The sequence below is a fragment of the Palaemon carinicauda genome, chromosome 39, assembly GCF_036898095.1.
Source record: "Palaemon carinicauda isolate YSFRI2023 chromosome 39, ASM3689809v2, whole genome shotgun sequence".
Taxonomy (NCBI): Eukaryota; Metazoa; Arthropoda; class Malacostraca; order Decapoda; family Palaemonidae; genus Palaemon; species Palaemon carinicauda.
Genome location: NC_090763.1, coordinates 17,810,272 through 17,822,797, shown reverse-complemented (window position 1 = coordinate 17,822,797; position 12,526 = coordinate 17,810,272). Strand labels below are relative to the sequence as shown.

The window sequence follows — 12,526 nt, the reverse complement described above, 5'->3', positions numbered from 1 at the left end:
TATGCATAATGCTACCTACCTTTAGGATTGGGTGTGGACTCCACAGGAGTATTGGCAGGGGTGAGAGGAGATTTCTTCTTTTCAAGGCCAAATGAGGCAAAGAAAGTTTCGGACTCATCTCGAAGTTTTTCTGATATCGCTGAAATCAAAGTGTGCATAATTTTGAGATGTAAAATAAAACTCTTCCTGAAAGCTTTGGATGACTGGGAAGATTAAAACTGATTTATAAGTACAGGTAACAGACACCCCTTCCCCCCGACAAGGGCGGCATATTACTATAAATAAAAAAAAAAAAGACCTTTATATACTGCATCAGTCTTGAGAGGAAAGACAAAGTCATTGTATTCATAGTTACATAACACCATATACTGTACTAGAAAGCCAATACTACACATGGGCTTGAAAATTCACCGATATACTGTATCACTATGAGTCTTGACTTGTGGAAGTTTGTTTTATTTAAATTTCACTATTTGCCTGTTTCCCTGTTTTCATGAGACACCAGAGTTGATTCCTTTTGGAATCTATTTGTGTCTGCATTGGTATTTTGGAATCCTCAGATGGTCTTGTGAGGAATGTGACACTAGACTGTTGACTTTCTGGATACTGCCAGAACACACCAAAAAGTTTCGTTTTTGTGTCCGTTAGAGGTGAAGAAAATTGGGGCAATATGTGCATTGATTTACATTGAACATGACAAATTCGAAGATAATTTGTATTTTTCCTAACCATACAAACCTCAGCTATTTACATTGGGTTTACCTTTTAGCGCAGCTGAAATGGCGAGAAATTAGAATTTAACGAGGGTGTATTACCCCCGCGCTAGTTAGCGGGGGGGTAGGGGAGTGGTAGCTAGCTACCCCTCCCCCCCCCCCCTCACACACAGATGAATGCTCACTTTCACTTAGAGGTAGGACTTGTCTTGGGGGACAGGGCTGGCGGGCAAATATGTGTAAATAGCTAAGGTTTGTATGGTTAGGAAAAATACAAATTATCTTCGAATTTGTCATTTGTTCCGTAACCGAAATACAAACCACGCTATTTACATTGGGTGACTTACCCATTAGGTAGGGTGGAAAGTCCCCAGCCATACTGGCTTTGGCTTTACCCGGGGACTCAGAATCCGAGTGAGTCGCACTCGAGAAAAGGAGTCCCTGCACCTCACAAGTTCCTTGCTCCGCAAGGAACCGTGTGGCCTACATAAGCTTGTGTGTGAAGGAAGAAGTGTGACCCGTCCTAGGCAGTTGACCTGGAGTTCCAGAAGGAACTCTGGGTTAGGACGTTCCCAATACCACCTTGTCAGGGTATGGGGGACGCGACAGTATTGACTCAATACTCGGAACACAAGGAAGCATGGTTTACCTGCAGAGGTTCGAGGTCAGCTATGCAGAGACCAGGATGCTGCTTCCCCATAGAGGGGATGATGAAGAAAGAAATAAGGGCCAGACATACCTCTTTCGTTCATGCAGACTAAAACCTGATAACAATGCCCTCAACCTTCTGCTACCTGTCCAAAAAGGAGCCTGAGATGACACACCCTGCAGGAAGCGGGCTGCGAAGGTCATTAGGCGCTTCCAGACTCCAGCTTGTAGCACCTGCGTCACAGAGTAGTATTACACGAAGGCGAGGGACATTGCGATATATCCAACATCGTGCTGTAGGGCGACGTGACGGGGGAGGGTCTGGAGACAGGTCGAGATGAATGTCCTTGAGTCCGGGCTGAAGAGGTATACTGGTGACTCTCCCCCGTGTCCTCCTTGTGCTCCCAAATCGGCTGCAACTGAGGACAAACTGCAGCTGTTCCCAAAGCTAACCTCTCGATTCCTTTACTGGCAAGAAAGAGAAGGTCTTGGGACATCAGATACAGAATGGAGACTCGAAATCTTGAAGGAATTGGACCGAAGGGCCGGGACCCCCAGATTCTGAGTCTAGCCAACAACTCAGGAGCGAACCAGAATGTTGCCTTCCCCTCTTCCTTAGAAAGGGCGGAGTCGTACGAGACCAAGAAGATTGCTTACACACTGGCCGTGGCCAGAGTGAGCAGGAGACCCAAGGCGGAATACAATCCGAGGCCTGTCGTAAAGGGTCTTGAGAAGATCTCTTAAAGGACTAAAAGTCCGAGCCATGCTCCAAGTTGGAGGTCTTCCTCCGAATAAGGCAAGGACGATCGTAGCTTCGCATGAGCGAGGAAAGATCCAGTGGGCAGGAAAAAGTTATTCCTTTAAGCCTGAAGGTCAGGGAAAGGCTGAGCGACAGGCTTCATTGCCGAGAGCGGAAAGGAGTTTCCTCCCGCCGAAAGGCAATAAGACCGTTATTGCTGGAGAAGAGGCCTCAAGGGAAGAGGTATATCTCCCACGGCACCAACCACCGAAGACTCTTCACTTTACCTGGAAGACCCCTGCGGATGACTATCGCAGATGACGCGACCTCCATACCGCGACTGTAGCGGGTTGTCTCTTCTTGAGGAGGCGGCGTAGTGTCTCCAGGCATGAAGCCGAAGCAACGCCCCGGTTCGGGAGAGATGTCGCAGTGTGGTTGTTTGAATAGTCTGCGCCGTGGGAGAAGCTCTCCCGGGAGTTCCGTCAGGGGAAGCAGAGGGTCCAGAAACCGTTCTGCGCATAGTCCCAGTGGAGCTCTCCCATTGAAAGGTTGACAGACAACCTGGTCTTGTTGAGACCCATTGTCCACAGACAAAAAGGAGGGAAGACGCAGGCGTCGAAGTTGTCCCACCATCACCGGAATGCATCTTGCCAGAGTCTCGGGGTCTGAGACTGGGGGGAAGAACAGTGGAAGCTTGAGGTTCCAAGCTGTCGCGATCAGGTCCCCCAGACCAGGACTTGCTGGTTACTCAAGGTGAAAGACCCCCAGGTACACTCTCTCTACGAGGCTCTGCTCGGATAGTCGGAGAGAACATTCCTCTGCCTGGAATGAGAGAGCCGGTGGTGGTATTGAGATAATCTCAATCATCCCGGTATCTCTACTGCAAGATGTGAAGGTGTGAAAATGCGTCCCCTGCTGGTTAGAACACGCCAGAATCATGAAGTCGACGCGCAAGGGGCGACTCGGCAGGAGCTGTAGGATCTGTAGAGGGGCCAGACTAAGGCCCCTAAGCCTGCCTGAATGATGGAGAGGTATCCTTCAGGTCTTGACCATAGGCCTGGACCGGAACATGCCCCCCCCCCTTCCCTTTGACGAGTCCGAGAACAGCATCAAGAATGTGGGGAACGGACGAGAATATCCACTACCATCAAGAGGTTCCATAGGTCAACACCCATTGCAGGTCTAATAGTTCCGCTGGTCCCGTAGGGGCCAGGAAGTCCGGTTAAACGTTGCCTGAAACCACCGGAACTTGGACCGCCCCACATGGAACTTATCCTGAGGCGACCGTTCGGACTATAGACGGGTCAATGAGGAAAGGAGAACTAGGAAACGTTCCAAGGTAGGGCTGAAAGCTCTGCTTGACTGAGAACAGGTACTGCGACTCTCCTCAGTCTTGCCACAGTCAACTGAAAGGAAGGCTCGGAGGATGTGGCAACAGAATCTGGCGTCCCCAGGTGGTCACCCATCCAAGTACCGACCAGAACCGACGTTGCTTAACCTCGCTGGACGGACGAGAAGCAGGGTTTCCAATGTGGTAAGGCCGTTGACTCAATATTATGGCCAGATACTCCAGATGTTGAGGCAGGAGAAGAGAAGGCTCCAAGCAAAATACAGTGAACCCTCGTTTATCGCGGTAGATAGGTTCCAGTCGCGGCCGCGATAGGTGAAAATCCGCGAAGTAGTGACACCATATTTACCTATTTATTCAACATGTATATTCAGACTTTTAAAACCTTCCCTTGTACGTAGTACTGTTAACAAACTACCCTTTAATGTACAGAACACTTAATGCATGTACTACAGTACCCTAAACTAAAACAGGCACAAATATTAAAGGTGATTTTATATCATGCATTTCCTAAACATGCTAAAAAGCACGATAAAAAATGGCAACCAATGTTTTGTTTACATTTATCTCTGATCATAATGTAGAAACAAACTGGAGGTAGAGCTTTGCTTATTACCCAGACATATTTCCCACACTTTTCCCTTAGAACTACATCACATCTTCCTACTTTAGATATATAGATTATATATATATATATATATATATATATATATATATATATATATATATATATATATATATATATATATATATATATATATATATATATATATATATATATATATATCTGTGTGTGTGTGTGTATATATATATATATATATTTATATGTATACACATATACATACCTACACATACATAAATACATGTATACATATATATATATATATTACTGTATATATATGGGTTATGGAAAAAATCCGCGAAGTGGTGAATCCGCGATGGTCGAACCGCGAAGTAGCGAGGGTTCACTGTACCATGAACCCACACTCATGGTAAGCATCCGGAAGCTTGTCCCGGCGCTGAAGAAGGTCGAACCCGAGCCTACCGGAGTTGACCAGCCCTCCAAAAAGCAGAGGAGGTGGAAGCCTGCACCTGAGCGGCCATGAGGAAAGCAGGGACTGAGCGGCCATGAGGAAAGCAGGGAGAGTTCTCTGGGGAAAAAAACCTGCTATGCCACGGCAGGATAGCCACACTGCATCATAAGCAGGAATACTTGCAGTCTAGGCTGAATTCGACGAGCTCCCTGGAAGATGGATGGAATGGAAACTGAAAGTACCCGTCCTTCCGATCCAGGGTTTAAGGAGTCCTGTCGCCTCGTTACCAGTCTGATCGATTCTGCTGTTCTACGCTGGCCGAAGTTTGTTCGACAAACTTGATCAGGGCTGAGAGGTCGACTACGGAACTCCCCTCTCAGATCCTTCCTTACAAGAAAGGATCGACTGAAGAGGCCGGAGGTGAAGCCGTCGATGATCCTATGGAGGACCTTCGCCTAAGGTATGGATCATTCTGCCCAACCGGGAAACTCTTGCCGACGCTATGGCATAGAGGATCAGAGACACTGAATTCGCTGACAGAGACGGCAGGCGCGATATCCTTGGCTGATCACAGAGATTGTGCGGGAATGGGCATCGGGAAGCTGTCATCCGGATGAGTAACCTTAAGCATCCTCCCAGCGAGAAACCTGCAATCCTAGAGTTCGTGAACTCTGCCGCTCCTTTTAGGACTATGCCCCCCCCCGGGGGAGCCTCCCGTGCCATCTGTTCCTGACAGGAGGAAACTGCAATTGGACACCTTGTCCCAGTTGTCGTAGCCGATAACTTAGGCCGACGTGATTGAAAGAAAAGGGCGCTGGAGCCCTGCAGAGTCTGGAAGAAAGTGCCTTGGAGGAGTGAAAACGGAAGTCGATTACCTCCGCACAGCCGCTGTCTAAGTCTCTGTCCTTGGGCACAAACAAACTCTTCTCAAGGATGGAAGGGTGTCTGAGGTCGTCGATCTCCACAGATGAGACACCCGAAGGAAGCCCTCAGTCAGCACGTCCAGATGTTACAACATCGAGCTTGTCCGCAAGTTAGATACTTAACGATGAAAGGCCAAGGTGCCTCAGCTCGAGAGTAGGAAAGTACCCATGATCTTCCTGTAGCTTCCTTGAACCAAACCTCGGGCCGTAACTGAGGAGGGAAAGGACCTGGTAAGCCCCCAGAGGAAGGGGTAAGCAGTCACCCCTTGGCCGATGGAGAAATCTCGAACGGAAAGCCCCCCCCCCCCCCCCCCGCCAAAAATCCTTCCAGGGAATGACGGGAAAGGGCTAACCCAGGTTCTGGAAAGAGGAGTGTTACTCAGACCTCCCTGAAGTTTCTTCCAAGTGCCATGCTCTGCGTTTACGGGGTGAGGCCGTGTTCTGGAAATACGCTCCAGAAGAACTCGCCAGGCTGGCAGTGCTGCGAAAACCCCAATGGGAATCGTGGTCGCAATCGCCCTGGAGCTCGCGCGATGGTAATTCAAAGATTTGCGCGTGGGCGAACGTGGAAGCGCCCATGCGCGGTCACGCAGGAACGCAAACGAAGGTGAGCGAAGGAGCGCAGAAGGAGGGCGAGCGTGGTAGGAAGGGCGAGAGCTGGTGGTCGGCGAGCGATAACCCATCGACGAGCAATGGATACTGCAAGAATTAAGCCGACGTTTGTGCGAAGAAACACTGTAGGTTCGAGCGATGGAACACCGTCGGTTCGCGCGACGGAACACCGTCGGTTCGCGCGATGGAATACCGTTGGTTCGCGCGCGGGCGAACATTGGATAGCATGTGCGCGGACGCGCATGAGCGTAGACGTGCAGGCACGTGGGCGTGTGGGCGCGCAGGCGAATGATCGAGCGGTCGCGCGGGCGCGCAGGCGAGCGGTCGCGCGGGCGCGCAGGCGAGCGGTCGCGAGGGTGGGCAGGTGAATGAGCGCGAGTCGGAGGCGGCGAACGCAAGCGTTAGCGCGATGGCGAGGAAACGCGCTGCCGCGTGGGCGAGGAAGACCGCTGGCGATATGGATCAATAGGCGATCAGTGGTGAGCTGGTGAGCGCTAACGCGCAGGTTGGCGATGGCGCGTTGTGGCATGTCGACGCATTGGCGAGCGATGGCGAGCAGCATGCGCAGGTGGGCGATCGCGCGATGGCGAGCAGCATGCGCAGGTGGGCGATCGCGCGATGGCGAGCAGCATGCGCAGGTGGGCGATCGCGCGATGGCGAGCAGCATCCGCAGGTGGGCGATCGCGCGATGGCGAGCAGCATCCGCAGGTGGGCGATCACGCGATGGCGAGCAGCATCCGCAGGTGGGCGATCGCGCGATAGCGAGCCTCATCCGCAGGTGGGCGATTGCGCGATGGCGAGCAGCATGCGCAGGAAGGCGATGGCGAGCTAGTGGCTGGCGAACCAAGTTCCTTCAGAAGTGTTGGAGAACGTTGGCGTGCCGGCTGTAACTCACGCGGGCGATCCGGAGATCGCCGAGAGACAGGTGATCGCTGACGTGTAGAACGGTGTTGAATAGGCGATACTAAAATCGCCTGTGCGCGCTGGCGAGCAGGTGAACGCTGGCGAGCAGGTGATCGCTGGCGAGCTGATGATCGCTTAAGGCAACGCGTGGAAGCCTGCGCATAGAAGAAGAGTCCTTGACCCAGACCTGAACCGAAGTTCTAGATCGCGAGGGCGAACGTGGGCGCACAGGGCGCGTAACAGGAACCAACAGGAACAGCAGGGATGATCATCATGAGAGCGCTGACGAACAGGAGAGCGCTGGCGAAAGGAGAGCGCTAGCGATCAGGAAGCGCTGATGAGCAGGAGAGCGCCTGTGCGCTAACACTGAGCAGGAGCAGGAGAGAACACAGCAGAAGGGCGCGCAGGGGAACCCTGACACGCAAGGGAAGAACCCCCGTGGGAGGCAACCCTTTGCCCCGAAGGGAACGTTGTCCGTCGGGAGACAGATGCCCATCGGAAGACCGTAGCCTGTCCGCCGGGAGACTGATGTCCGTTGGAAGACCGTTGCCCGTCGGAAGACGAGATCAGACTGCTGTCCATCTGCACCAAGGCGGAAGATCAAGAAAAAGGAGTTGTAGGCTGCAAACGGAGATTCAAAAAGGCGCCTCTTAGCACCTTATAGGGAGATGAGAGGCCCTTACGACGAGGCGGACGGTGGGCCTTACGGCGAGGGAGGCCAACAGCAACAGCAGCAGAAGAATCCTCCGAAGAGGAGTCTCTATGAGTGTACTCTCTCGCGAACGAAAGAGAAACACTTCGTAGAAGAGACTGGTCAGCAGTGACCTAAAAGGAGCAATCCTCCGAAGAGGAGCTCCTGCAGTTGCCCAGCCCCTTGAGCGAAACTGCAGGTGTGACCGCTCAGCACCAAGAGCATAGTCGCACGAAAAAAAAGGCAAGAGAAGAACCCCCCAAAAGGGGAAAAACTCAAGCCTCTACAGGAAAAACTTCCCTCGGAAGGAAAGTTACCCGCCCAAGGAGGCAAGCCTCCTGAGAGTTCTAAAATGAACTGGAGAGCTGTCCGTCGTCACGGGAGTACTTCCAGTAGAAGGAGACACGCCCCTGACGAAAATACAAGGGGGGAGGCAGCAACAGCCGAATCCCCAGGCCTCAACAAGACAGCTCACACCGTTGCCATATTACAGAAACGAACTAGATCGGTAACTGTAAAAAAATAAAACAAAAATCATTAGTACACATTCATTCCCCCGGGAAGGCTCCGAAGAGGAATCCCGAGGGAAAGGAAACAAGAATTACACAACAGGCACGGGCCCTCACAACCACTTACACTCACGGAAGGAGAGCTGTAACCAAAACAGAATTATAACAATTATAATTATGAAACTATGTAATTATGTAATTTAAAAATGAATGAACACTAAAGAAAGAACGAAAACCCCGAAAGGAATCGTTCTACAAGCTGAAAAAAACAACTACAATTAGATTCATAAACTAATTGAGACAAACGTACGGCGTAGCAACCCCCCCACACGGAAAGGAAGCTACAAGGGCGTAGTAACACGTAGTAAAAAGGTGAACGACCTCAAGAGAGAGAGAAAGACCGAAGTCAAACTCGATCGCCACCCATAAAATTACGCCGTGGTGGCCTAACTGCCGAGGACACCACGTAGATATCGTACACTACACACACAAATCTGAAAAGGAAACTTACTGATTTCTATACTCAAATATATATACAAACATGAAAACATGTTTACATATATATTGAGTAAAAGAAAAGTAAGCGATTAAGTAAAGACAAAACAAACAATGGCTGCCAAGAGAGGACCAAGACAGAGACGTTTGTCACAGTCCGAGCCAAAAGTGAAAGTGAGCATTCATCTGTGTGTGAGGGGGGGAGGGGTAGCTGGCTACCACTCCCCTACCCCCCCCCCCCCGCTAACTAGCGCGGGGGTAATACACCCTCGTTAAATTCTAATGGCTCGCCATTTCAGCTGCGCTAAAAGGTAAACCCAATGTAAATAGCGTGGTTTGTATTTCAGTTACGGAACAACTTTTAATTAATAGCCACATGAATGAAATGTGCAGCAATTCTGCTGGACAATACAACTGTACAGTATACTGAAATAAGTATACAAAGGTGATGGATTTAATACTAACAAGAATCTTACTTATGATCTTGAACAGTTTATGACTTGTGATATGGTTGTACAGTATATATTTGTGTAATGAAAATTCTTAAATTGAATAAAATAGCACATATGCTGTGGGGTTAAGTTATACATTTCTATTTTATTTGGTGCATGTGTTACAGGACTAGTTTTTAATTATACAGTAGTACATGTATAAAATTCATTTAGGAAAAATTCTATTTAGGATAAATTTCATTGAGACTTATATCGAATTCCTGTAAGTACTTTTACCTAGGGTTTGATTTTAATATAAGTAAAACTTTGATGGTGTAATATACGTACTACTAGTTGTAAAGTATAAAATTGGTGATAAGGTATGCTTTTAAATTAATACTGGAAGTAAAATGATATTTTCATTATGAAATAAATTTTTGAACAAACTTACCCAGTAGTTAAATACTGTATATAGCTTACGTCCCTGACGTCGCAGCAAAAATTTCAAAACTCGCGCCAATCGCCGATTGGGTAGCCAGGTGTACCACCTTCGTGCCCTCCAGCAAGGTACCTGGAACCATTCCATGATTCCTCAGATCTTCCATGCCCATAGTCTCTAGAGGGGAGGAGGGTGGGAATTAAATTATATATAAATACTGGGTAAGTATTTTCAAAAATTTATTTTATAATGAAAATATAATTTTTAAACATATGACTTACCCGGTAGTTATATATATAGCTGATTGACACTTTTGGTGGAGGGTCAGAGACAGCCAATATTGTTGGAATTTTACTTAAGAGTTAATAAAACAAGCTTAAGGGTTCCCACCTGATAAGGAAGCTGACTTCGATGATTCTCTGCCTCATTATGTCCGCTTTCCTTAAGAGATCCAGCAATCCTCCCTGGGAGCTGAAGACCTCTAGGAGCTGTCAAACCGGTGTATATACCTCTATGTGACAGGACCTCCTCCAATACCCTTGTTCCGTGCGTGCTCAAGGAACAAATTGACCACCGGACTAAAATCAATGATTGTGGAAGACTGTCGCAATCTCCACAAACAACTATAAAAACAAATAAAAGTTCCAAGAGAAGAAAAGGGTATTAAGATTATGGGAATGTAGTGGTGGAGCCTTCCCCCACTACTGCACTCGCTGCTACGAATGGTCCAAGAGTATAGCAGTCCTCGTAAAGAGTCTGGACACGTTTCAAATACAGTGAACCCTCGCTACTTCGCGGTTCGACCATCGCGGATTCACCACTTCGCGGATTTTTTTCATAACCCATGTATATACATATATCGCGGATTTTCCGGAAATATCGAAAATACCGCGATGTGACCGATGGTGCGAGATTGGAGAAAGTAAGGAAAATTGAATCATGATTGATTTTCAATAAAATGAAACTTTGAGGAGCAACAAAGATATCATTTGTTAGAGAGATAGAGAGAGGTAAGGAATGGGAGGTAGTGAAAAGTAGCCCACAGAGAGAGAGAGAGGTAGAGGTAGAGAGAGAGAGAGGTAGAGGTAGAGAGAGAGAGAGGTAGAGGTAGAGAGAGAGAGAGGTAGAGAGGTAGAGAGAGAGAGAGGGAGAGAGAGAGAGAGAGAGAGAGAGAGAGAGAGAGAGAGAGAGAGAGATGGAGGGGGGTTTAAATGTAATAAACAAAAAAATTTGATTGGTTATAACACATTGGTGCTTATGTAATATCAACTGTATACTGTAGACGGTTTGAATAAGTTAAGAAATGGTATAAACGATACTTTGTTAGTGTATTCGTACACACTCAAGAGCGGCAGCTAGATGACAGCTGATCTAATCACAGCCAAAAGTAAAACAAAAAGAAGTCAACAATACTCGATTTTTAAAACACACCCGAAATTTAAAAACAAAAGTACACGCTTTCTTAATGTGCAATTAACTATTTAAAGAGTGGCAATTTTCTAGAATAAAATGATATTTCCCAAAAAATAGTGGTTTGCTGATGAAATCGGATGCCGTATTTTTAGCTATGATTGAAATGGATGTAGACTCGGCCTAATTTTTTCGTTTCGTATTTAATTGACACTAAGAACTAATCTTAGTTTCTTCATCTAAATGTAAGTATTGTATAACACGAAGAGAGAGAGAGAGAGAGAGAGAGAGAGAGAGAGAGAGAGAGAGAGAGAGAGAGAGAGAGAGAGAGAGAGAGAGAGATGAATCAGCTGTTGTAATCAAATGGCGTGTTTTTGTTTCGTGAGAATTTCATCGCCACGACTATAACAACAACATACTGTACTGAACTTTACAGTATTATACAGACTACTGTAATATGATAAAGTAAAATATTTTTAATCTATTTTATATGAAATGGGGCTATTTTTTTGTTTAAAATTTACATTTACGTATGTAAAACAACTCTCTCTCTCTCTCTCTCTCTCTCTCTCTCTCTCTCTCTCTCTCTCTCTCTCTCTCTCTCTCTCCTAGATTGTTTTCCTGCTTTGCTACGTATGTATAATTTTATATAGATACGGTAAATAATATTTGTAATAACATATTTTATAAAAGCTTTTACTGTAATATCATTATTTATCACTTTCATCATGCACGTTAAATTCCTTAGTTTGTTTACTGAGCGTACTTTATGACGCCGTCATTTCAGGCGGCGTCATAAAGAAAAACCTTTCATTTGGAAGTCCTAAGAAAAATTAAGGTAAAACATTAGTAATAACCAAATCAACATACTGTACTGAATAATCAATATAATCAATGCAAAAACTAACCTATACACAGATGTGTAAATGCGTTTGTTTCTTCATTATACTGTAATCAGAGATAAACGTAAACAAAACATTGGTTGCCATATTTTATCGTGCTTTTTGGCGTGTTTAGGAAACGCATGATATAAAGTCGCCTTTAATATTGTGCCTGTTTTAGTTTAGGGTATGTTAGTACATGCATTAAGTGTTCTGTACATTAAAGGGTAGTTTGTTAACAGTACTACGTACAAGAGAAGGTTTTAACAGTCTGAATATACATGTTAAATAAATAGGTAAATATGGTGTCACTACTTCGCGGATTTTCACCTATCGCGGCCGGGTCTGGAACCTATCTACCGCGATAAACGAGGGTTCACTGTAGTGTAAAGCGAACACAGATTTACTCCTCCAAAAGGTTGTGTCCATAATGCTCTGCAACAATCTATTCTGCTTGAAGGCCACTGAAGTTGCTACAGCTCTAACTTCATGCGTCTTGACCTTTAAAAGCTTTAGGTCTGCCTCACTGAAATGTGCATGAGCCTCTCTTAATAAAAGTCTGATGAAGAATGAAAGGGCATTCTTTGACATCTGTAACGAGGGCTTCGTGACCGAGAACCAAAGAGCTTCCGACTTGCCTCGCAACTCTTTCGTTCTGTCCAAGTAGAACTTCAGGGCTCTTACTGGGCACAGGACTCTCTCCAACTTCTCGCCAACCACATCCGAAAGATTCGGAATCTCAAAAGCCTT

At 46.8% G+C, this 12,526-nt stretch overlaps 1 protein-coding gene across 11 annotated transcripts in view; it reads right to left on the bottom strand.

Annotated features, from left to right (window-relative positions):
* The window catches only part of LOC137631046 (TATA element modulatory factor-like), a 194,308-nt gene that overhangs the window by 153,971 nt on the left and 27,811 nt on the right, over positions 1-12,526 (bottom strand). For 9 of the 11 annotated variants that reach the window (XM_068362625.1, XM_068362620.1, XM_068362630.1 and 6 more), the window contains one exon: positions 20-139. The exons of the other annotated variants lie outside the window; for them this stretch is intronic. In XM_068362625.1, coding sequence (XP_068218726.1) covers positions 20-139 — 120 coding nt within the window. The remainder of the gene's footprint in view (positions 1-19; positions 140-12,526) is intronic. 11 annotated transcript variants of the gene reach the window in all.